The following is a 26,216-nucleotide window of genomic DNA, read 5'->3' on the forward strand; positions in this document are numbered from 1 at the left end:
GATGTGCTCGTTTTCCGAAGCACAGAGTAATAACCGACCGGCGGGGTGATTATTATGTTCAGAAGACCAGAGAGTGACTCTTTCGCTGCTGCCCGTTGTGAAGGGGGAGGAGAGGTACTTGCAGCCATGTAGCTGAAGCATGGGCCAGCGGGCGTACAACGGCCTGGAGCAGGCATCACTTATCAGTCCAGCCGCTGTCTTCACCCTTCCTCTGTTCCAGCAGAGTCTCCCTTCAGCTTCTGGAACCGTAATGGCAGGAAGTTGGAAGAGGGACTTGGATGGGTGACCCTTCAGCTGGCAGGATGCAGGGGAGCGAGGCTGCCATGGTCCCCTTGTCTTCTTGTGGGGGAGGAGGCAGTTTGGCGGACCAACGCTGGCATGCTTCACCTGGAGAACAGCGAGGCTAGGCGACCACTGTTTCCCACCTGAAAAAAGAAGAAGAATAAAATAAGAAACTAAAATAAAAAATCTTCAGGAGCTACCCTGCAGAGCAGGGAGGTCTTGCCTCCTATTGACACTAGAAAAAACTGAAGTGCTCTCTCTCAATGCTGGAGGGGGTATAGCTGCCAGGGGAGGAGCTAACAGCCTTTACTAGTGTCAACGCCTCCTAGACGGACATAATACCTACAGTTCCTGTGTCTTCCAATGAATATGGGCGAGAAAAAGTCCTTTTCTTTAATAATCATGAATAAATTAAAAACAATGTCTAAAAATAAACAATTGAAAATATACGAGTTATATACAAATTTTTTTTTTTTATGTTTTTATAAAAAATAAAAAAAATGCCAGAGTAGTTTCACAATTCTGTTATTCTGACAGCCCAGCAAACAAAATAGAAAAAATAAAATAAAAAGTATCCTTTATTTTGAACATCCGTTATGCTCATTTTGCATTCGTTCTACCCATTTCCATTTCAGTCCTCCACCAAGTACTGTACTTTTTCCCCCGGCTAAAATAATGGCTCTCAGGCAGAAAAAGCTAAAACGGATGCTCGAAATAAAAGCTCCTTTTTTTTGTTCTTCTGACAGATCAGAAGAATGGAAAACTAACTGGTGATGTGGGCTTGGCCTACATGCATAGGCTTAACACCTACATAAAACCCCAAATATTGACTGCTGGGCCCTAGAGGGTCAGTATTTTCTATAAAAATAAAAAGATATGGGGTAGTTAAATAAACTGGTGTAAAGTAGAACTGGCTTAGTTGCCCATAGCAACCAATTAGATTACACATTTCATTTTTGACAGCTCCTTCGGAAAATGAAAGGTGGAATCTAATTGGTTGCTATGGGAAACTAAGCCAGTTCTACTTTACACCAGTGTGATAAATGACCCCATTAGCCTCCAATCTAACCCTAAGTTCACACCTGAGCGTTTTACAGCGCGTTCCTACACGCTGTAAAACGCTCAACAAGGAGAAACCAATGCTTCCCTATCGGCATGGTTCTCACCTGGGCGTTTTACAGCGCGTACGATCTCGCTGTAAAACGCCCGACGCTCAAACAAGTTCTTGAGCTTTTTTAGGAGCGTTTTCTCGCGCGTTCCCGTACATAGACTTTCGGGAACGCGCAACAATGTGTGTTCGCTTGTCTCTGTATGCGCGATTGTAAACGCCGGTACAATCGCGCATACAGAGCGCTTCTTTCAGAACGCTCAGGTCTGAATCCAGGGTAAATGAGTAGTAGTTGATTATGGCCAATTTATGTCTTATATCCAATAAAAGTATGGTACTTTTAGTTCTACACACTGTTGTGTCCACTCCAATAGTCATTTTCATAAGATGTGATTAGTGTTGAGCGCTTCTGAAGTCGCTTCATTCAAAACTTTGGAATAATACTGTATGGAGATTAGTCTCCATACAGTATTAGAATGTATGGGCTCAGATGAGCAGTTATTTGCGAAGTCGCGTGTCACTTCATTGAATAACTTCTGTAGTTGATTTTTGTGGAAAACCAAACTCTGCTTTAGTTTAGACTAGTACCTCTCAATTATGGCATAATAAAGTGGTGTGCATTATTTTGTTTAATACCAACTCTAAGACATCAATATATATTTTTGAACGTATTATTTAGAGTTCACGATTGGATTGATATCACATCTTATTAAAGTGACTGCAGTGTATACAACTGTCTGTAGAACTACAAGTACATATTTTATTGGATATGGCAAATTGTCAGTTATCAACCACTGCTCATACATTGGAGGCCAAGAAGGATATTTATTAAAACTGGAGTAACGCAAAACTTGCCCATCGCAACCAGTTTCCACCTTTCATTTTTCAGAGCTCTTTTGGAAAAAGACAGCCATGCATCATCCGAGTACATAGGACTGAAGATGGCAGTGGTCATGCACTTAATGGTAACTGGACGTATCCAGCGGATGCACAGATTCAGGCACCAGAATCCCCCTATAACTGCATATTTCAGCACCTGCGCCAAAGTACTGGAAGCCAGGAACAAGTCACAAGAATATGTGACCACCACCCTATGGATGTGAAGAATGTCAGGTCTCTGCCGATACCAGGTCAGGCAGGGTTTTTCACCATCAGAGTTTGGGTACAGCACAAAGACATTTACGCTTGCACTGAGTATGTACAATTGTTTATGGCATTTTTATACAAGTATAATTGGCCAACCCCTTTAAAAGTGCTGTCTCATCTCAAACAATGGGGGCATATCGCTAGGGACCCGCACCTATATTGAGAACGGAGCCCCGCATGCACAGCCACCCTCCATTAGTTTTTATTGGGCTGCTGAAAATTCAGTCGAGCCCATAGAAGTGATTGGGAGCAGTGGGCATTAATGCACGGTGCGCTCCCACTCACTTCTATGGGGAGAGCACTTGGTGGAGGCCGGACCAGAGTCCTCCAGCCACCACTCTGTGGGGCTCTGTTCCAGATATAGGTGCGAGTCCCAGTGGTGGTATCTGCACTAGAGATGAGCGAATTCCTGTTATGACGGAATTAATAATGGAATGCCTCTAAAGGCATCCAGTCATAGAATTGCGTTATGGTCCGTGGTAACAATTCATAACGCAATTCACCTTTTACTAGCAAACGAAGTGTGAATGAATTTCAAAATATGAAATTCGCTCATCTCTAATCTGCACCTATAAGACCATGGGGGCATATCCTAGCGATCCATTGTCCGAGTTGAGTCAACCCCTTTAAGTCTATGTTCACATCATGTTTGTGATGTAGGTTTAGATAGTTCCCAACATACATACGAAGAGTCTATAGGGTTACATTAAAATTATGAAACAATGTAGTACACTTCCATGGAACAGTATCAACAATTAAAAATGTATACTGAGCAGTATACCTTCTTTTACAACGGGACCCTATGGGTGACAAATGGCAGAGGTATGTGGCTACACAATGCAATGTGAACAGTATCTGCATTTCTAGACTCGCCCTCCAAGTCCCCACAAGAGCACACAATCATTTATTCTGAACTAGGAGCAGAATCAGAGGTCACATTAATTAACACAGATTTAAAATAAGGCTTCCTTTATTAGTTTTAATACCAGTCTACAGAGGCGATAAAAAGAGAAAAAGTGCAATTTTGTACAGAAAGATGCAGGACAAAAGTGCAAACGGGAAAATTCACAGCTCCAGGGAATCCCACAATCTCATTTATTTCTTTTTAATACAGTGTTAAATAACGTCAGGAAAACCAAGAAGAGGCTCATTAATGGTAGATGCAGGGGGTGTGTAAATATCTTGTAAGAGTTCAGTAGCATTTTTTTATATAAATTTTTATTATTGTGTCCACAGTAAGGAAATAAAAAAAATAAAAAAAGTAAATCAGTGGAAAATAATCCAAAGCATGCACAAATTAAAAAGGAAAAACAAAGATCTCAAACCTAATAAACTTGAAGAAAAGAAAAAAAAGATATAAAATATGTATGTAAAATAAATATCAACCTGCTGCCTAATACGGTAATCCCTTATCTGACCTCCGCACCTCCCCCACATCACACCTTGCAATCCAGCTGCTGCCTTACTTTGGAATGGGGGACCTGCTATGTCCAGAGCACTACAAATGCCTTACTGAGGAACTACACAGGGAAATAAAGTCAGGAATGGGAAAGCTTCAGATAACCAGCACCATACTGACTAGATACATGCCAGACTACTTCAAGACTACAAATGGTCAATTACAACAAGCCCTTTTCCTGATAAGGATATACATTCACTACAAGTAGCAGAGTCACTTTCCTTAAAATAAAAATGTCCTTTTCAGCTTGTTCTCAAACCCCTCACAGTTTAGGATCTAGAACATAACCAGCTTAAAGGGGTTCTCCACTTTGACCTTATCTACTGGATGCGTCCTGGTCTGGGCTTAACTGTCAACGTCAAGCCACCTAATAGGAACCAGACGTGTAGCATCAGAACTGAGCTAAACACAGCAGAGAGATAACCACTAATGTTAATTTCCCAATGCAGTAAATATGGTGATCTAAGTGCTACATGTTGCATAGAACCACAAAATGACAGAACCAAGGGCGACCTAGAACATTGCATTAAGTTTAGCTTAAAGTATTGAAGCTGCGACTTAGACGGAAAGTGTGTCAACCACCGATAACGTCACGGACACGAAAACAAATCAGCGACAACACAGGTTGAAGATCAAGATTGCGTCTTCCTACTGTTGCCCAGGCACAATGCATCAACCTGCTGTAAACTCCATAATGAACTGTGCAACTTGACAGAATTAATACTGCTCGCAGATTATCTCTCTTTCTCAAAGTGCAGAAAACAAAAAGAAAGGAGGTTTCAAGTATTAGATGTTGCCCCAGATTCTGCCCACATGAAGTAAAATCTGACATAAGGTGGAGGCTTGGGTGCCACAACCTTTCCTGTGCAAGCATTAGGACAAAAAACCCTCTGCTCTCATCTTCGCACCTTCACAACCTTACCAGATGAAAAGCCCTGCACAAATGTAAAAGACAGGAAAGATCCTTTTGCACAAGAACAGCACCACCTATCATCTAACTTCCTTGACCACTTTTCTCAAGCTCCAGTCTGAAGCCCATGACCACACAGAACAGTAGAGAGTACATGGTGAGGGCACCTCCATCAGCCATAGATTTAATCCTCACATTACTCCAGCCCTGCAAACATCCAAAAACACAGACCACTTACGTGACAACTAAATATCCACCTGCGGCCTCCACTCTACATACAGTTGAAGAGAGCCAGGAAAAATTAAAGACCTCAATCCAACCTCCTCCCCTATGTCTTAAAAATAAACTCCCAGGTTCTCAAGGCACTAAAATACGCAGCGGAAAATATTTGGGGGACGGGTTTCAAGTTAACTTTGTACAATTTTACATTCACATTAAATCTAATAAAAGGACAGAGCAAAAAGATTTGTTTTTTTTTGTTTTTTTTTATTAAAGTGACTGATGAGGAGGTCGGAGCTGGATGCTCCGCTTCATCTGTAACCCTCTAACATTCTGCTATTTATTATCATATTACTACTGTTGCCCAACAACATAAATATATTTATATATCACAGTGTATCCACATCATAACTGATGGCAGAGTAATTGTCCTCATCGAACTTTTTTTAAATCACTTTTTTGTTTAATATACTTATATTTATATATTTACTTTTAATCCATACAATTGTAATGCTGCAGTCAATAGCCGTTAATAGTTCTTTATTGAAAGCATTAATGAACTATAGCATACAGCAGAGAGGATGCTTTCCGCCTCCCTGCTGCCCCAATCTGATATCACCCCAGTGTACGATGGTCCACAGTTGTGGGGTGCCCACTGTAACCCTAGGAGGATGGAACTAAGCCACCAGTCTCGCCACTTTTTGGGGAGAAAAGGGTGCAGAAATATAAGAGGCCTTGTCCTAGTGAGGCTTGTAGGGGCCAGGAAGTAGGTGCTGCATTGTGGTTGCAGAAAGCTCTCTCGTGTCTCCACCAAAAATTGGTCAGATGATTACCAAGCCATCCTCCTGCTAGGTAGTCCGCAGGTTGGATCCTTGTGAGTTACTCATGGACTTCTGAAGGTTATTAATGTTGAAGTTTTGTAAGGAAGAAGTCACAGTTGGGGCAAACTGGCTAATAGGTTGGGAAGGTGGTGGCCCGCCAGGTCCACTCCATTGGGTTTGGAAAGGTGCGCTTTGGAAGCCAAACTGTTGAGGGCAGATTCCTTTGGGGAAGTGAGCCAAAGAGTTGGTAGATGCTGCAGGCATTGAGACGGGGACCCCTAGTGATGGAGTTATAGACACACACAGCTGACCAGGGGCAGAATACTTTCTTGCCATTCCAGGTCCCTGAAATAAAACGGAGACAAATATTTTAGGGATTGTTCCATCAGAGAACAGTAGAAGCACAGTGGTCTGCAACCTGTGGCCACAGCAGTCAATGCTTGTTCAAGGCTTTGCTTGAAGTATTGCCACTCACCTCGTAGCTAGGATGTCCAGACTTGCTCTTTTTCCCTGTCAGGTTCATGGCATCCCGCGCCCAATTGTCCACCAGTTGATGTAGGTCATCTGTAAAGGTTCCCTTGCGGCTGGAGGAGGAAGCAGGAGCAGTGTTTGACTGGGCTGGAGCATTCGAAGGGGCGACTGTGTTGGTGCTGCTTGTTCCTGCAATAAGTAGAGAAGTGTAAAAAGATAGGACACAAGTGACTATTTTTGCTTTTTTATTTATTTAAGGGAACGCCTTCTCTTGGAGACATCTTGTATGTGATGACAGCGCCCAGTTCTAATGAAAATGCTTTCTAGATTATTATTAGTAACACAGAAAACATTTAGGCTCTATGTGCAATGTTGTGTTTAGTACAAATTAGGGGTTCGATGACCACTTTTGACGTTATTTTCCAGGCAGTTATATTTAGATCCGATGTTTGGTCCCTTTTTGCTTTAGGCTTACATGGAGGATGCCAGTCTTAATAAATGACTCCTGATGTATTTGAGAGCTGTACTCATTCTGCATGCAAAATCACTGTGTACATATATTACTTATCCTGTACTGATCCTAAGTTACATCTTTTATTATACTCTAGAGCTGTACTCACTATTCTGCTGGTGCAGTCACTGTGTACATATATTACTTATCCTGTACTAATCCTGAGTTACATCCTGCATTATACTCCAGAGCTGCACTCACTATTCTGCTGGAGGAGTAACGGTGTACATACATTACTTATACTGTACTGATCCTGAATTACAGCCTGTATTAAACTACAGACAGAACTTCTAATCTAGTAGTCCTTATTAAAAACAGTCAGCAAGCTCATTGTAAGACAAGCAACCAAGTGTAAAATTATTTTATGGAAAAGGACATACTATACAGTCTGCCTCTGCCTGGAAAATCAGTATAGCTTTGGTGGTCACCTGTTCTGGATGCTAAACACAAGTGTGAACATACGGCCTTGAAATGGCATGCTGCATCTTTAGTCTCCGATCTTCACAATAGACAAGTACTTATATTTATACCAGGGTGCACCCAGATCCTGCAGTGATGTCTCCATTATCAGCCTTTTGGGGTGACCATATGATGACACCAGTATAATGACCAGGTGACAGGGCACTTTCCAGACAACTGTGTGGCCCTGAGCATAACCCGGCTTTTTAAGAAGGTTATTAGAGATATGCAGATATATATAAAAGATAATTACTACAGAGCTGGTTGCAAGGACAGACTTTTTTCACCATCTTCCCTGAAGCAGAGAAAGAGAGAAAAGTGTTAGCACTGAGCCAGCATCCCATGAACCAATGTATGGGGTGGGGTGGGGGCAGAGAGATCAGGTAGAGATTTATAGAAAGCAAGTGGTCGCGGGGATCAGCCACAGCGCAGATGGCATTCAGCAGGATAGAAAGTCCTTGATCGGCCAAACACCCACTCAAAGCTGCAGGTTAAGCACAAGCAGCTCAATGAGGTAAGCTGGGAGAAGCTACTGGGGAGAAAGGGGGGGAGCGTATCAGAAGATGAAATACCAAATAAGCCGCTTAGGAAAGGTTTCCAAGGGGTCAGCAAGAGGCGAAAGCCTTAAGAATGAAGCTGCTGGACCGCTGCTGCATGACAGACACATCACGGCCCCACAGCAGAAGAAAATTGAACATGGAGGCGACCAAGAGTAGCTTCACTTGGTACAGTGAATGAAAACCTGTCCTGGCTTCATACTTCTCACAGCGGAGTCCGGACAATCCCCGGATTCCAGACAGATACATTTTCTCTGAACTGAGACATTGTAACAAATTACCTAGACAGGACAGAGATTTATGACACTGATGTCAGAAGTATTAGGCCAGGATGAGTTGTCATCCTTTCAATGTAAACGGGAAAGTCACCATTTCAGAAAGGTGAACAACTGAGACACAAAAATACATCCAACTGGGAGCATTGATGTGGGGAGCAGCTGGAATTATGCTTCCACTTAGTGGACAGACCACACTCATAGCATTGTCTAGCTGGAAAAATGTCACCGGTCCATTAGATGACATCACTGTTCTGTCATCCACAGCCACTGCCCCTGCCAGGCAGGAACAGAAGATCCAGACAGAAGGAGAGAACAGGAGGGAAAATTGAAAAAAAAGGAGTTCAAACCCAATTTTCAGTATGCAGGACCCTGCGTCTCTCTAGTTGCTGTGGAACTACATGCTGTGACTTGTGGTTGTAGCACCACAGGTTACAGGCCTGTTACGTTGGGAGAGGTCTTGTTCCGGTATATTTTGGAAGTAGCGGCCCAGATTTAATAAGGTGTCTGCACCTAGAATCTGGGGTGCAAATTGGCAATTTTTTTCAAATAAAAAAAAGCAGTGTGGATTTTTGCAAGGAAAATGGTGGTCACAGAAATGTTAGAAGAGGCTGTACAGCAACCAGAAACAAACTTGGCCTCCCCAGTATATTGGATTCTATGATCCTCCCAACTTTCCTGTCTGCACCCCTGTCCTTGGGAGAGCGAAGCATGCAAGCAGTTGGAGGAAGGAGGAGAAAGAGATCGATAGAGACAAGGAAGGAGTAAAGAGTTACACACAAAGAGCCAAGCAGGGCGTACTGAGAAATCGCGTCCTCCTGCCGGCCACTTTGAAGGAGACCCGCTCTGACGCACAGTTAAACTTGGCCCAGCCTGTGATGGAAACGGAATAACACACAAAAAGGACAAAGACAAAAACACAGCAGACAGGTCACAAGACACCAAAATCCCAGGTATTTGAGCACTATATAACACCACTTGCCACAGAACAGCACAGAGGATTTACAAAAGGCAGGCAAAAACACTACTGTGAATATCACAGGACACAGAAAAGGGATCAAAAACTTACAAAACATCAAGAATGTTCATAATTAACATGAATTCTCCCCATGTGCATTAGGGCTGGGTGTACAAAGGATTGCGAGATCTCTCCCTAACACCCCATTCAATAATAAAAGCAGACTTGAGTCTGGTTGTTGCCCAAGCAGACGCAACAATACTAAAGTTCAGATCTGATACCATTGGGGGGTGGGCAGTGGTTACCTGCCTGGTGGCAAAGGCAGCCAAGCACATGTCCAAAGTCAGCCAAATGAGATTTCTACTTCAAAGCTGCTGGAATCTAGCTGGGGCAGGTTGGATTTCCCATTATCAGAGATAGCTGAGGACCTTGAGAAGACGGAGCAGTTTATAACCGCTTCTGTCTTCTCTTTTGCCACCTATGAGCACTATGGAGTAAATCGAAGCAGTGGCAATGCTACTTACTTTGATGGTCCAGGTGACCACATGACTGCAAGGCCTTGGCAGACCCAGATCTGAGGGGAGGGGAGGGGGACGGACAGATTCCTATATACAGTGAAGACGTGCAAAATAAGAAATAAATTCTGAGGTCTTTTAATGACATCCTGGGAGACACAGTATGTAACAGATACCTAATGAAACAATAGTGACGCTATACATGAACCTCAATACCACCAGTCTCCAGAAGATGGCAGTGATCAGTTCTACTTACGGTAATTGAATTCCCAGTACACAGGCACTGGGGCAGTATGAAGGAGAAGTAGTGACCGCAGGTTTTACCTTGTCCCTGTCCTGATAAGCTTGGTGCAGACAGCGCAGCTTCACTGGTAAAGGCAGAGCAGAGGATGTCACTGGAAGGTGAAGGTTTCAGACGCCCAGAATCAGGCACATTGCTTGGAGGTAGAAGAAGATTTTGCTGCTGAGGTACTGCAGGCGGAGCACTCTGTGTAGATAGGTCACCTACAGTAATTAAGAGAATATTAGAGAGGTGTCCTTGTGAGGGTGGGGTGTTTCCACACAGATGTCATAGTCATATAACACTGTACCTGACATGTGGGGGGTGCGGTTCCCATGAGAGCTCCCTCTGCTGGATTTATTGCCTTTGCCCTTTGTGGGTCTCCTCCTCCGTCCAGAGAGGGGTGTTGCAGGTGGGATAATAACCGCAGGGGGCACTTTTCCTAAATCAGTGTACAAGAGCTCAATCTCCTTCTTCTGGCGACTATGCAGATCCTGGATCTCTTTGAGGTGTCTATACACAAAGGATGAGAGAAAGAAAGAAAAGAAAGAAAGAAAAGAAAAGAAAAAAAGAAAGAAAATAAATAAACAAATAGCAATAGCCAATGTAGCAGAGCTGAATGTGTAACTGAACAAAACCACAGAAGACTCTGATACACCCACAGGATAACCCCTATTATTGCTTACTTGTCTCGTAGTCTCCGTAGTTCCTTCTTCAGCTCCTCATCTTCTATATCAGACTCGTTGTCACTACTCATATATGAAGAGTTGAAGGAGTTGCTGAGGCTCTGCAAGCTGACCTTTGAACCCAGAGGGTTCTGTGTAATTGGGCTGCCCAAGTTGTCACCGCGAGTCGATCTGGGCGGGTCACTCAGGGTGGCCAATGATTCAGGGCGAGAGGAAGGTCCATTAAGATGTAATTGGGGGAGTCCTGAATCCGTAAGACCTGCTGAAAATTCATCTTTCGCCCGGGATACTGAGAAGCGACCTACTTTATCGGTAGTCACTTGGAACCGTCCCACTTGTACTGACTGCTTAGGGGAAGAACTGCGCACAGTCGTCTGTGGGTGTTCAACACCGTCCACAATATCTAATGAACCGGACGCCACATGCCGAGACTTAACCATGGTGCTCTCTGGGCTGCTGCAAGACATGGATGAAGAGGAGGAGGTGGATGAAGACTCCAGAGGTGGCAACTTTGTCTCCTCGCTTGGTTTTAGCACATCTTCTGCTGCAACTGTAACCTGGAGAGACAAGGCAGAAATATCAGTTGCAGCTTTGAATGAGCAACTTTATAGACTGTGCCATAAAAATAAAGCAAAAATCATATTGGAGTGGAGACATACTAAAACAGGAGTGGGAGTAGGGGGAGCTTGTGTGGGGTGGAAGATCATGTCCAGGATACCACTATGCCTCAACCAATGGGTGCAGGGATACAAACAGGATGGAGTGTGAATATCAGAAACTTGTAGCCTATCCCCCCCCCCCCCCCCCCCCAATTGTGTCCTGCTGTTTAGGTGCCTCTTTTGGCACAAACCTGAAATCGCCCCATCTTAAGGACCCCTGTAGACTTCTCCGCTTCTGGCTTAGGTTTTACAGGTTCTGGAGCTGAAGAAAGAAATAATCACATTCATGTCCATAAAACAGTCATCCAACCTGTACATTCACATAATTACTGACTGCAGCCATTGCCCCGATTGCCATTAAAGGGAGTCGGTCAACAATTCTGACAAACTAAACTGCAGCCTGTGAACAGCAGTACAAACATGCCTTTTGTGGAGTGTTGATCATCAGTTTAAGGGCACACAACCGTATGTATTTTGCAGTCCGCAAAAAACAGGGATGACATCCGTGTGCATTCCATATTTTGCGGAAAGGAACAGCTGGCCCTTCATAGGACTGTACTATCCTGGTCTCTAATGCGGACAATAATAGGACATGTTCCATTTGTCAGCGGAACGGAAATACGGACATACGGAAACTGAATGCACACGGAGTAACTCCTGTTTTTTGTGTGGACCCATTGAAGTGAATGGTTTCGCGCACGGTCCGCAAAAAAAAACCAAAAAAAAAAAAAGAAAGAAAACATGTTCGTGTGCATGAGCCCCAAGTGTGAATGTAAAGTTTTTTTTCTGTCAGATTCTGCGCCTTAAGTGCATTGGAGGCAGAGCTTTACTGTAAATGCCTCACAGAACCTCCCTCCATGCTCTGAGCGACAGCTGTAGCGCCTATCGGGGAGACCACTACCACTGTCACTCAGGGGAGCTGGCAGAATAAAGCTTCATATTCAAACTACTCCTAATAAAAACTCCATAAAAGATATGTTTGTACTCCTCTCCAGCCCTTACCTAGTGTTGTCAACAGTTTAGCATGGTCAAAACTGGTGCCAGATTCCCTTGAAGATATGAACATGCAAAGGTAACCCCTAAATGACAAGCGAAGGATATACAGCACAGCTGTATATCCTGTACAGCACAGGACATTAGCAAGATCGCACCACAATAACAGCTTGCACCCTCAGTCAGCCCACCAGCGCCCCGTGATGCATCAATGGGGTACCATGGAAGCCAAGGGCCTTACAAGCGCCCCAACAAATCTGCAATCAGTATCTGCCTGTTAGGCAATGCCGCATGCCAGAAAATAGATTTTTCCCAAATCATTATGTAAGCAAATAAAAGCATATTTTAGGGTACTTTCACACTAGCGTTTTTCTTTTCCGGCGCCGAGTTCCGTCCTAGGGGCTCAAATCCGGAAAAGAACTGATCAGTTTTATCCTAATGCATTCTGAATGGAGAGCAATCCGTTCAGGATGCATCAGGATGTCTTCAGTTCAGTCTTTTTGACTGATCAGGCTTTTCAGAAAACCGTAGCATGTTGTATTTTTACCTCCGGACAAAAAATCCTGAACACTTTGACTAAACGCCGGATCCGGTCTTTTTCCCATTGACTTGTATTAACGCCGGATGCGGCGCCGTGTGTTCAGTCAAACCGGATCCGGCTTTTGCATGTTAAACCCGAAAAATGTGAAAAAAGAGTCATATAAATGGCAGATCCGTTTTTTCCAATGCATTGCTTCATTGATCAAAATCCTGAACAGGATTCAAATGTAATCCGTTTTCACGCGTCTTTCCGGATCCGGGGGGCAGTTCCGGTGTTGGAATTGAACACCGGATTTAAAACAACGCTAGTGTGAAAGTAGCCTTAGTCCATAAAAAAAAAAAAAAAAGGTATACCTTAAACAAAAAAAAACTACTACAATAAAGACCTTGTTTATCCCACAAAACAAATTGTGTAAAAAAAAAAAAAAAAAAGTCTGGTTTTCCCTATTCCTTCACAAAAAAAAGATTTCTCCAAAAATACTATCAGTTACAAAGTGGTCAAAGCTAAAAAAAACAAAAAAAAAAAACGAAAGTCCTGTTATGGCTACGCTGACAAAAATAAAAGGCGCTTTAAAATGCAGTGATATAAAAACATGTTTTATTGGGCAACAGTACAAAAAAACAAACAAAAAAAAAACATAACTTATTTGGTATAAATCACGTGTGTACTGACCCATAAAATAAACAAATTATTGCAAGGTGAACATTGAAAACAAAAAAATGCAAAAATAAATAAAATAAAAATGCATCCCCCCTCCAATTAATTCAAAGGGTTTTCCAGTTTCAGAATATTGGTGGACTATCCTATCCTGCCTGTCTCCATTCTCTCCATCATGTATCTCAGGATGGAGTTGAGCTGTGCATTGGTGAATGATCAGTGCAGGAGGGGTAGGAAGTAGTGGGGAGTAAGAAGAAAGTGGTTTTCTCTAAAAAGACATTTTACAAAGTTTCTCATATTTACTTTTACTATTCATTTATGCAAAGTGTGTTGAAATCAGTGATTATTTAATACAGCTACCCCAATAAGTTATATGTACGCCAAACTATAGTATACTAAAATATACTGTACTACTAATTCAAAATATCCATGTACAGTGTATATAAAAGGTCTACACACCCCTGTTAAAAATGTCAGGTTTCTGTGCTGTAAAAAAAAAAAGAAAAAAAAAAAAGAGACAAAGATACGTTTTTTCAGAACTTTTTCCACCTTTAGGGCTCATTCAGACAGCCGTACGGCCATCTGAATGGGCCCTCAATGTGACCTATAAACTGTACCACTCAATTGAAAAAGAAACTGAAATCTTTTAGGTGGAGGGAACAAAAAAAGGAGATTTTTGTATAACTTACCAGTTAAATCTCTTTCTCGCTCTTCCTTGGGGGACACAGACCTTGGGTATAGCTCAGCTCCCTAGGAGGCGTGACACTAAGTAAAACTGTTAAGCCCCTCCTCCATCAGCCATACCCTCAGCCTGGAGATAGAGGCTACCAGTTGCGTGTCCAAGTAGTGAAAGGATAACAACCAATAACGGAAACAACCAGCCAGCAACCCAACGGGGCGCCAGACCATAACCCTGTAACCAAACACAGAAGGGTGGGTGCTGTGTCCCCCAAGGAACAGCGAGAAAGAGATTTAACTGGTAAGTTATACAAAAATCTCCTTTTCTCGCCCATTTTCCTTGGGGGACACAGACCTTGGGACGTTCAAGAGCAGTCCAAGAAGGGAGGGACCACAAACCCAAGGCGGAACACCACCAGAGCATCAGGAAACCGCTGCCTGCAAAACCAGGCGGCCCAAAGCAGCATCCGCTGATGCATGCGTATGCACCCTATAGAACTTTGTGAAAGTGTGCAGAGAGGACCAAGTGGCTGCTTTGCACAACTGTTCAGCCGAGGCCCGATGCCTCTGCGCCCAGGAAGCTCCGACTGCTCTGGTGGAATGAGCAGTGACGCCGAAAGGCGGAGGTCTGCCCTTGGCTCGATAAGCCTCAGACACCGCCAGTTTAATGAAACGGGCAATAGCCACCTTGGAGACCGCCAACCCTTTGCGCGAACCCTCCGGAACCACAAACAAGGGAGTCCGTGCGCCGAAAGGACCCGGTGACCTCCAAGTAAATCCTCAACGCCCTGACCACATCCAGACGGTGCAGTTCCCGTTCTCTGGGGTGGGAAGGAGAGGGACAGAGCGACGGAAGGACGATGTCCTCATTGATGTGAAAGGCGGAGACCACCTTTGGCAGGAAAGTCGGGACAGGCCGAAGCACAACCTTATCCTGGTGGAAGATCAGGAAAGGTTCGGAGCAAGAAAGAGCCGCTAACTCCGACACCCGTCGGAGAGACGTGACGGCCACAAGAAAGATGACCTTGCAGGACAGAAGGCGAAGGGAGACCTCCCGTAAAGGCTCGAAGGGGGCTGATTGGAGCGCCGAGAGCACCACATTCAGGTCCCAGGAAGGAACTGGAGGGCGGTACGGCGGAACAGAGTGAGCCACCCCTTGTAAGAAGGTCTTAATTGGCCCTAGAGGGGCCAGGGGACGCTGGAGAAGAATAGACAGCGCCGAAATCTGACCCTTCAGAGAACTGAGGCACAGCCCCAGGTCCAGACCCGACTGGAGGAAGGACAGGATTGTGGGAAGAGAAAATCGGAGAGGTGGGATGCTCCGGGACTCACAGAACCCCAGATAGGACCTCCAAACCCGATAGTAGATCCTAGAGGATACGGGCTTACGAGCACGGATCATGGTGCGGACTACGTCCGCGGAGAAACCCCGTCGCGTTAAGACGGCGGTCTCAATAGCCACGCCGTCAAACGTAGCGAGCCTAAATGCTCGTGGAAGATCGGTCCCTGAGAGAGAAGGTCTTCCCTGGAGGGCAGTGGCCACGGTGCGTCTGCCAACAGCAACATTAGGTCGGCGTACCAAGACCGGCGGGGCCAATCCGGGGCGATTAGAATCGCGGGGACGCCCTCTGCCGCGATCCTCCGAAGAACCCGTGGCAGGAGGGGAAAAGGAGGAAAGACGTACAGAAGGGAGAATTCGCGCCACGGAAGGACGAGCGCGTCGGCGCCGTATGCCTTCGGGTCCCGTGCCCTGGCCAGGTATAGGGGGACCTTGTGGTTGAATTTGGAGGCCATGAGGTCCACGTCGGGGCGACCCCAGCGAAGACAAAGGGCTTCGAACACCTCTGGGTGCAGGGACCATTCTCCCGGGTCGATGGTGGACCGGCTGAGGAAATCCGCCGCCCAGTTGTCCACCCCCGGGATGTAAATCGCAGATAAGGCCGGCACGTGCGTCTCCGCCCAGAGGAGAATGAGGGTCACCTCTTGCATCGCTGCGAGTGCCTCCCTGATGGTTTATGTATGCCACAGCCGTGGCATTGTCCGATTGGATCCGAACAGGGTGGCCCCTCAGCAGATGGGTCCAGTGTCTGAGGGACAGAAGAATCGCCCTCAGTTCCAGAATATTGATTGGAAGTCTGGACTCCGATAGAGACCAAACGCCCTGGACGGACCAGGGAGGGAAACCCCCCCCCCCACCCCCGTAAGCTGGCATCTGTGGTAATCACCAGCCAGTTCAGTGGAAGGAAGGACTTCCCCCTTAGAGGGATATGCAACCACCAGCCGAGGGAAGCCCGAGCCAGGGGAGGCAGAAGAAAGGTCCTGTCCAGACTCCTCGGTGATTTGTCCCAGGCCGACAGAATTGCCCTCTGAAAGGTGCGGGATCGGAATTGTGCGAACGGCACCGCTTCGAAACAGGCAACCATCTTTCCCAACAACCGCATGCTGGATCTGAGGGAAGGGCGGTGATGACGGAGGAGACTGCGAACCGACCCGCGAAGGGCCAGACGCTTGTCCGACGGAAGGCGGACCTCCGCCAACTCTGTATCCAGGAGCATCCCCAGGAAGATCAGCCGTCTGGAGGGGGTAAGGGAAGATTTGGGGTGGTTGATAATCCAACCGAACCGCGTCAGGGTCTCCAGAGTGAGTTCCACACTGCGGGATGTCTGAGAGAAGGAGGGTGCCTTGACCAGGATGTCGTCCAAGTATGGGAGAAGAAAAACACTTCTTGAACGTAGAAGGGCCAAGACAGGGGCCAGGACCTTGGTGAACACTCGAGGAGCCGTCGCCAGACCAAAGGGAAGGGCGACGAATTGGAAGTGATCGTCCCCCACCGCGAAGCGCAGGAAGCGGTGATGACATGGAGCAACCGGAACGTGGAGGTATGCATCCTGAATGTCGATTGAGGCCATGAAATCCCCTCTTTCCAGGGAGGCCACTGCGGACCTGAGAGACTCCATCCGGAATCTCTGCAGTCGGAGAAAACGGTTCAGGCGTTTTAGGTCCAAGATCGGACGCACTGAGCCTTCCTTCTTGGGAACCACAAAGAGGTTCGAGTAGAACCCCCTGAACCTTTCCGTCGGAGGCACGGGGGCGACGACACCCTTGTCCATTAGAGAGTGAATGGCCGCGAAGAAGGCGGCCACTCGTACGGGATCTCGCGGAGGACGGGATCGGAAGAAACGGTCTGGCGGAATGGACGCAAATTCGATTTTGTATCCGCAAGATACAATCTCGAGCGCCCATGCGTCTGAGATGTGGGCCCGCCATACGTTCCTGAATAGGAGAAGGCGGCCCCCCACCCGGGTGGGTGGGGGCGCACCTTCAGGCAGAGGGCTGCTGGCCTGTGGGAGCCCGTGCAGGCTGGGACTTGCGCCAGGTAGGTTGCGTCCGAAAAAACGGCTTCTTGCGTCTCTCCTGGGCTGGGCCAGAGGAAGAAGAACTGGCCGCGGGTCTAGACCCGGTGGGCTTGCGAAAGGACCGAAAACGGGACGAACCAGCGCGACCACGGGGGGCGCCCATTGGCCTGGACTGGGGGAGGTGAGTACTCTTCCCACCCGTGGCCTCTGATATAAGTTCGTCCAGACGGGTTCCGAACAGGCGGGAACCCGTGAATGGTAGGCCGGCCAAAGAGCGTTTGGAAGCGGCGTCCGCCGCCCAAACCTTCAGCCAGAGTTCCCTCCTGACAGAAACTGCCAGGGCAGAGGAACGGGCAATGAGGGCACCCGCATCAAGGGAGGCCTCACAGACGAATTTTCCGGCCTGAACAATTAGTTGGGCTAAGGAACGGAGGTCCTGAACAGGGACGTCCGACCCCAACTCCCGTTCCAGTTGCAAACCCCATTCAGAGACCGCTTTGCCAACCCAGGCGGAGGCAAAGACCGGTCTAAGGGCCGAACCAGAGGCAGTAAATATGGCCTTGGAGAGGGATTCCGTACGACGGTCCTCAACAGACTGGAGGGAAGATCCGTCCTGTACAGGAATAGTAGTGCTTTTGGACAGGCGAGCCACGGGAGGATCAACCTTAGGCGGGGATGTCCACGTGGTCACAGAATCCGCTGGAAAGGGATAACAAATGTCCAGCTTTTTGGGTGTAATAAAGCGGACGTTAGGCCGAGTCCAAGCCTTGGATACCACAGAAGAAAAATCAGCGTGTATGGGAAAAACTTTGGAGGCCTGTTTGGGGCGGAGAAAGGACACGCCGGCCTGTTCAGAGCTGGGGGGGGTCATCGTGTAGCTGAAAGGTATCACGGATGCTAGTGACAAGATGCCCCACCGCGGACGCCAATTTGGACGGAAGCTCTGAGTCCATGTCCACGTCCGAATCTGCCAGTTCTCCCTCAGAAAGCGTATCCCCTTGAAAGGATAGACTTGACTGAGCTCGCACGCATGGCGGAGAGAGCGAAGCATCTGGAGAAGATGTGCGCTCAACCCTTGAACGTTTCTGAGTATGCCGGGCCCTGGAAGATTCGCTGGGAGGCAGGGAACCAGTGGGGGCGGCAGAAACGGTAGTCCCAGCGGGTGCGACAGGGATTGTGGCAGCCTGCGGGAGAGGCGGTCTATCCACGAGACGGCCCACTACGTGTGTAAGGCTTTCCACCGCCTGAGACAGAGACCTAGCCCAGTCAGGGGGTTCAGAGGCACCGGGGGGCGCAGCGGGAAGCGGGCCCTGCACCGGGGCCTGACATGCAAGGCAATGCGGCTCAGATTGCCCACGCGGAAAAAGTTCCTTACAGGCGGTACAGGCATGGTACCAGGGTTTGGGGGCACCTGTGGGATCTGACATGCTGAAGTGTGGTTGTACTCTAATATAGAGACCACAAAGGGTTATAGCAGCTATGACCAGGAGGGTTAGGAGAGGGTTAACTGTCCTACCAGTGCCTCAGAAGAACGTCAGGAGATGGCCCAGATCAGCAGCAGCAGAGAAGCAGTGAGCAGCAGAGAGCACCCACAGAAGCCGAGCGATGTACACAGGAGGTTAGAGTCCCCCACCGTGTCCCAGCTTCCTGTCAGGAGTGAGGAAGCGCGGGAAACCTCAGCAGAAAGCGCGGGGAACAAGCTCCGCCCCCTCCAGCGCTTGAAATGTCTCCTGTGAAGGAGAACGTAGCTCCGCCCCCAATGACGTGTGCGCACGTAAGCCCCGCCCCCTGCCGGGGACGCTAAGCCCCGCCCCCCGTTCTCGGAACGGAGCGGGCGGCGGCGGGAAGAAGAGAAAAATGGAGTCAGCCCCGAATGAGGGGGAGGGGGAGGGGGGGGGGGAGGGGGAGAACGATAGCAGCGTGGGGGGGAACGGCGTGGGGGTGCTGATGATGCTGCTGTGCTGCATTGTCCTGCAGATGAGCGCTCAGAATGAGCGACCACGGGTGCCCCCCTTACCCAGAGGGGTAGATGCTGCAGATAGGGACGGGGTATGGGCTGGAATAGCCATCTCACCGTCCGACGTCTTCACCCTCAGTCCTTTCCAGCAGGGTCGCCCCTTCAGCCACTGGCACCGCAGTGGCAGGAAGCTGGAAGAGGGGCTTGGCGTGCGGGCGACCCCCTAGCTGGCGGGATGTAGGGGAGCCATTGCTGCCCAGATCCTCCTATTGCTTCTGTGGGGGAGGCAGCAGTGCAGATAAGTTGGCACTGGCGCAGCTCAACCCCGGGAGAGCAGAGAGGTCTAATGCGTCTCTGGTATCCCTAGGAAAAAATAAAATAACAAAATTAGAAGGAAAAGTAAAAATAACAAGGAGAAAACAGCCCTGCAGTAGCAGAGAGTGTCTTGCCTCCTTGGACACTAAGCTAAAACTGGTAGCCTCTATCTCCAGGCTGAGGGTATAGCTGATGGAGGAGGGGCTTAACAGTTTTACTTAGTGTCACGCCTCCTAGGGAGCTGAGCTATACCCAAGGTCTGTGTCCCCCAAGGAAAATGGGCGAGAATTTTTTTTTTAAAAATAATAATGTGGTTGCATAAGTGTGCACACCCTCTTATAGCTGGGGATGTAGCTGTGTTCAGAATTAAGCAATCACATTCAAAATCATGTTAAATATCCAAGCCAGGCTACATTTTGCAGGAACACATCTCAAGTCTTCCAAAATAATGTGGGAAATAGTGTTATGGTCTGATGAAACCAAAGTTGAAGTTTTTGGCAATAATTCCAAAAGATATGTTTGGCCCAAAAACAACACTGCACATCAGCAAAAGAACACCATACCCACAGTGAAGCATGGTGGCGGCAGCATCATGCCAAGGGGCTGTTTGTCTTCAGCTGGAACTGGGGCCTTAGTTAAGCTAGAGAGAATTATGAACAGTTCCAAATACCAGTCAATATTGGCACAAAACCTTCAGGCTTCTGCTAGAAAGCTGAACATGAAGAGGAACTTCATCTTTCAGCATGACAACGACCCAAAGCATACATCCAAATCAACAAAGAAATGGCTTCACCAGAAGAAGATTAAAGTTTTGGAATGGCCCAACCAGAGCCCACCTAAGAGCTTTACCTAAAAGATTTCAGTTTGTTTTTCATTTGAGTGGTACAGTTTATAGGTCACAATAAAGGTGGAAAAAGTTCTGAAATTATTTATCTTTGTCTCATCACAGAAACCTGACATTTTAACAGGGGTGTGTAGAGTTTTCATATCCACTGTATGTACATACAGTATATGTACTCCAAAATAGTATCATTGAAAAATACAACATCCCACAAAAAAAAAAATAAAAAAAAAAATAAAGTCCTACGGCTATGTCAATGGTAAAACAAAGTTATGGCTCTTGGAATCAGGGGATGAAAAATTAAAAAATTAAAGATTATTGGGTACCAACATCCCAGTCAGTCATTTTTCAGCTCTCTATTTCTGAGGCCGAGTTCATGCTTCAGCACGAAATCAGTGATTTCCATCAGTGATTTTGAGCCAAAACAGGGTGCACATCAGAAACACAGAACAGGTGTAAATCTTTACCTTAGACCGAATGCACACAGCCATTGAACACTGACGTGAGCGGTCCGTGGTATCTCGGCCTGGCATCCTACTGACAGCAGAAGCGCATGGCGTCATTGGTTGCTATGGCGCTGTGCGCTTCATGCCGCCGCTGCACTACAGTAATACACTTGTATGATCTATACGAGTGTATTACTCTAGTGCAGCGGCGGCATGAAGCGCACGGCATCATAGCAACCAATCGTGTGCTCCTGCTGTCAGTAGGATGCCAGGCCAGGATACCACGGACCGCTCATGTCGGTGTTCCACGGCCTTATACTTTCCATCTGTGCAGGCTCCAATCCTGGTTTTCACTCACAACCACTGATGGAAATCACTGACGTATGAACTGGATCTTGCAGTCTTCACAGAGATGCTCACTCGGCTTTTCCAAAACTCCTGAATTGTAATGGTGCCTAGGCATGTTGGTACCTGAGTGAGCTGACAACTCCAACATTTCCAGAAGGTGATAAAAAAAGGTGACTCTGGATTTTAGGTTGGACCAAGCTTGAGGTCACCTATGCTAGTATTTTCAAGTTAGAGCAGTGTCTTGAGGTACTTACCCTCAGCAGGGGGCTGTGATGAGGCAGTGGCAGGGATGCTTGTCAGGGCTGCAGGGGGTGCAGGCTGTATAGAAAAATAAATCTCATTAGGATGGATGTAGATTATACTTCCGGAGATCCAAATAACAAAACACAGGCAAAGCACAAATCAAACTTCACACCACATGGGGGCACTATGCTCTATACTGGTGCAGTAAACATAGGAGTCACCAGCTAATGGACAATGCTGATCAACAGGTCCAAATAGACTATGCAATTGACAATGGCGCAAGAGATTCATAGAGGAATAACTTGGCAGATATGCTATTGTCTACAGTCTTGTGACTGTATCTACAGGGACTGTATAGGCAGCCATATTGGCAGATACATCCTTTAAAATAACTAAAGTGAACAGGTTGCATCAGTGTCATGTAATCCACAGACAGTGGTGCTATATTTGGCTCATCAGCTTTTTGCCATTAGCGACCTCAGAGAGGGGCAAGCGAGAACTAGGAATTAAAGGAATGAGCAATTCATCCATCACTCGCCATCCTCACACTCACACAGTTGGGTGCAGAGGACGCAGGGACAGTGTCGGGGCTCAACGTCCGTCTCAATTGGAAATCCAGGTCTTCAAGAGGCTGCTGGGACTGAAATGAGAATCACTGGGGGGTCACGGCTTAGAAATGCCCAATCAAATGGTCTACCCTACTCAGAGAGGTCAGCACAGCACCTGGAGGGCCTGGGATATGTGGTGGATAGTAACCAGATAAGACAGAGGGTAAGACAGACATGCACAAGTCAGGGGGTTATGGGGAAGAAGGAGAATAAAAGGAGGCTCATGCTGCACCTGAGTTAGTGAAGGTCCTGGAAGAGGAGGCAGCGGTTCGCCAGGCGGACTGCCCACCGTGTGCTCTACCCCGGCTGGGAGCACCTACAGGACAGGGAGAGGCAGCGCCATCAGAGAGGAACACATAACCTACTTATTACACACACTGAGCTCCCCCTATATCACATAGCATTGTCAGACCATCTTCCTTCCTCTGCCCTCGCCTATTTCCACCATGCACTGCAGCCAGTGAAGAGGATACAGAGTTAGGATCAGAGAGTTGTGGCGGCCCAGCCGCCAGACACAGATTAGAGATCAGCATTCCTGTTAGTTCTATGGAAGGTAGAAGTGACTTCTGTAACCTCACTGAATACCACGGCCATCGTATCTCATCCATGTATACCCCCCCCCCCCCACCCCCACAGTAAATACAAATACCAATGAACCCCATTTTACAGTTTAGATACAGAGTCCATCTGTCACCACCTGTAGTAAACGGTCACAATTTTATCAGCAAGCTTGTGGACAGACTACCCCAATGGCTTAGCCGATTGTCTAATAAAGCAGGGGTGGTTGGTGGTTAGTTTAAAATTACTTCAGATGATTGAAGGATTACAGCTCTGAATCTGACATGACATACTGACAATGCAACTTTTATCGTCCTACTTTTACTGTCCCAAAAACTACTTACCGGTACCCTACTAAGTGGGGGCTTAGAAGGTGGTGTCCCGGATTTCCCTGTAGTCACTGTAGCGACTGGGGCAGAGACATAAGTGACCGGTGTAACAGCTTGTCCAGGGGTCACACCCTGGCTCTGGATGGGCACACCAGATGATCCCAAAGGCAAACTTGAAGGCGGTGCAGTTGATGTAGGCTTGGTCTGGGATGAGATGGTAGTGGCCGGAGGTCCAGGCAGGGGAACACTTTCGAGTCCTCCAGAAGCTTCTTGTGGGGTGAGACCATGTGAAGTGCCCACGCTGCCATGTTCACTAAACAGCGAGCGCAGCTTCTCCTCCAGGGTTTTGATATCATCGATCCCAGACTTTGTTACACTGTCAGAGTCGCCTTCAATGGAGTGAGCATGAGGAAGACTAGGGGCCGTGCTTGGCTGAGGTTGAACAAGGGGCAATGAGTGCTGGGGCACGCTTGGCACTTGATGGCCTAACTGTGCACCTCCTGGCAATGTGACCTGAGAGGATAGGGGCGTGGAAGCGGCTACACCTGCTTGAGAAACAGGGGTTGCTGCAATGCCAGGGGGAAGATGCGCTGCATGGATGAGAGGTGGATTTCCAGCAATGGCAAGGCCTGCTGCTTCCACCGCAGCATAGGTAAGTGGACTGGATATGGGGAGGGACATGCCTGCTGTACTGGTCACAACAGATACTTCTGCCGGCTTCATAGTGCTCTCTGGGTGAGGCACATTCACTGGTGTACTTTCCACAAAGCTTGGAGCAGAACTGCTGCTGCTTAGCTGGGCTTGGGTAGATTGTCCTGTGCTCAAGATGACTGGAGCAGACACTGAGGTGTGAGGCAGTGACAATGGAGGAGAAGAGAGGTTTTGTTGCAGTGCAGAGGAGCTCACAGGAGGAACCGACTGTTCAGGGGGTGATGTCATAATTCCGGGTGCTATAGAAACTCCAACGACCAGAGGCAACGCAGGTAATGAAGACACTAGGACAGGAGTGGCTGCGGATACAGATACACCTGACGACCCTGTAACAGTGAGTGGCTGAGCAGACACAGTGGTGATTGGAGGCACTGTGCTTGGCACACCACTCCATGGAGCAACTGCTGGAGCAGCAGTCACCACTGACTCCTCTAGCGAATGTGGAACAGCAGAGTGCATGCTGCTGGGGATTGCAGTTGATGGAGGCAATCCGGACAATGCAGCTGAGAAGGACCCAGCCAGATTCGTCAGGGAAGGTGGGAAGGGGGGTCCAGTCTGGTTAAACACTGGCGGAGCCGTGCTGGGACCCTCAGCCATTTGTGCCTGTCTCAACTCTGCAAAGGCATTATGTAGACTAACGGAGGAAGCAGAGTGAGAAAGGTTCATCCCGGGACCGTGAGACACTGGGACTGAGAAGGAAAAAAAAAAAAAATATGATTTTTTTTATTTTTTTTTATAGGGTGAGCAGACAATGTATGGGGCTGGATATGGATCGCCCTTCACCCCTTCCCCACCTGTAAGCTGCGGATCCTGCGATGGAGCATTAAAAAATGCTGGCTCCCGCAATCTGCTCTCTGGAACTGGACTTACGATGAACCGTCTTCCAGCAGAGTGAACGACTTGCGCGTTCAGACTTTGGGCAAGGTCTGGATGAAAAACAAAAAGAAATTGTAACATATTCAAGTAAATTTTCTCCACATATAATAGACAACATATTGTGCCTCGCAGGATCCGGATGCCAAATAACCATTTAGCCTTCAAATTTTGCAACATGCCAAAAAGCAAAAAGTTTCCATAAATGTTTCATATTCTATGTTGCTTCTCTAATACACATATCAGCCAGGGGGCACCAGTAGACACTGTACAGTTAAAGGCTATGTACACCTTTGAACACAATTTGTTTCTTTTTAGGAATGTATTTTACTCACATTGGGGCAAAATAATTTTTTCAATTGATCTTTATTAAAAATATTCTACTGTTCTGTCACACAGGGTTAACTGTTTGAATAGCTGTGTGAATCCTATATTTACTTTCACTTGGTGCCAAAACCTTATCGCTAAATTACTAAAAGGTGGAACACTAACTTAAAGGGGTTGGTCCATCTTGGACATTGGGAGCATATCGCTAGGATATGCCTACAAATGTTTGATAGGTGAAGGTCCCACCTCTGGACCCTGCACCTATGCTTAGAAAGGAGCACGCAAAGTGCCGGCGGGTTCACCGTACTTGTGTGGTCACCCTCCATTCATTTTTATAGGGATACCGTCACTTGGCTATTTTCGGAAGTCTTATTGAAATAAATGGGAAGCAAGTGCTCAGCTATTTTCAGAAGTCCCATAGAAATGAATAGAGGGCAGTCGCGCTCCCCTTTTCTGCTAGCAGCATGCTATTAGCCCTGTATGACAGTTTGGTTGGTAGGGAAAAGCTACCTAACAACCAGTCTTTTCTATGGAACTGTCAGACAGCCCAATCCTAGCAACCAGTCTTAGGTCTTCAACTCAAGGCCCTGAAGTGAGAGCAGAATAGAGGCAAGACAGTTTGGCAGAACAAACCAACCAAGGTTTCTTTTTATGAAACAGGTACAGAAGTTCTACAAAATTTAATAAGTTGGGAATATATATTGTGAATATAGACAATCACCTGGCCGTTGGGGTAAATAGACTGGATTTGGATGCCTAAACTTGCCCTCCAGTTTCTGGAAAGATAAAATACAGTTAGCAAGTGCTCCACACAACATACAATGAGACAGTAATGCACAAGGGCAACCTAAATGCATCATGGTAATAGAATCAGTACCTGGCCTTCTGGGTAGTTCATCGGCAAACTTTCCGCCTCCTGCTCCCCTTCTGGTTCTGCAATGACATCCTCACTCAGCATGTCATCGGCTTTCTCTATGATGTCCTTTACTTGCTCCACAAAAGAGTCTCTTTCTGTGGCCAAGATAAAAACATTCTGAACCTAAGGGGGGGAAAAAAAGTTTGGATATCAAGCAAAAGAGATGCTGCAGACAATCTCCATAACGTAAGCAAGCAGGTTAC

General features: G+C 47.1%; 1 protein-coding gene across 8 annotated transcripts in view; it reads right to left on the minus strand.

The window, feature by feature from the left end:
• Window positions 1-3,488: 3,488 nt before the first annotated feature.
• Window positions 3,489-26,216, minus strand: part of WNK1 (WNK lysine deficient protein kinase 1) — a 125,453-nt gene continuing 102,725 nt past the window's right edge. For 4 of the 8 annotated variants that reach the window (XM_044281381.1, XM_044281387.1, XM_044281389.1 and 1 more), the window contains 15 exons: window positions 25,975-26,136; window positions 25,819-25,873; window positions 24,692-24,823; window positions 23,202-24,586; window positions 22,532-22,615; window positions 22,245-22,331; window positions 21,703-21,766; window positions 11,508-11,578; window positions 10,658-11,214; window positions 10,282-10,484; window positions 10,016-10,195; window positions 8,999-9,091; window positions 7,640-7,681; window positions 6,421-6,605; window positions 3,489-6,290 (listed from right to left, as the gene is read on the minus strand). In XM_044281381.1, the coding sequence (XP_044137316.1) occupies window positions 5,973-6,290; window positions 6,421-6,605; window positions 7,640-7,681; window positions 8,999-9,091; window positions 10,016-10,195; window positions 10,282-10,484; window positions 10,658-11,214; window positions 11,508-11,578; window positions 21,703-21,766; window positions 22,245-22,331; window positions 22,532-22,615; window positions 23,202-24,586; window positions 24,692-24,823; window positions 25,819-25,873; window positions 25,975-26,136 (3,618 nt within the window). In that variant the 3' untranslated portion in view covers window positions 3,489-5,972. The remainder of the gene's footprint in view (window positions 6,291-6,420; window positions 6,606-7,639; window positions 7,682-8,998; window positions 9,092-10,015; window positions 10,196-10,281; window positions 10,485-10,657; window positions 11,215-11,507; window positions 11,579-21,702; window positions 21,767-22,244; window positions 22,332-22,531; window positions 22,616-23,201; window positions 24,587-24,691; window positions 24,824-25,818; window positions 25,874-25,974; window positions 26,137-26,216) is intronic. The other 4 variants (XM_044281383.1, XM_044281384.1, XM_044281385.1 and 1 more) reach the window with 4 other exon arrangements.

Source organism: Bufo gargarizans, chromosome 2 (genome assembly GCF_014858855.1).
Source record: "Bufo gargarizans isolate SCDJY-AF-19 chromosome 2, ASM1485885v1, whole genome shotgun sequence".
NCBI lineage: Eukaryota > Metazoa > Chordata > Amphibia > Anura > Bufonidae > Bufo > Bufo gargarizans.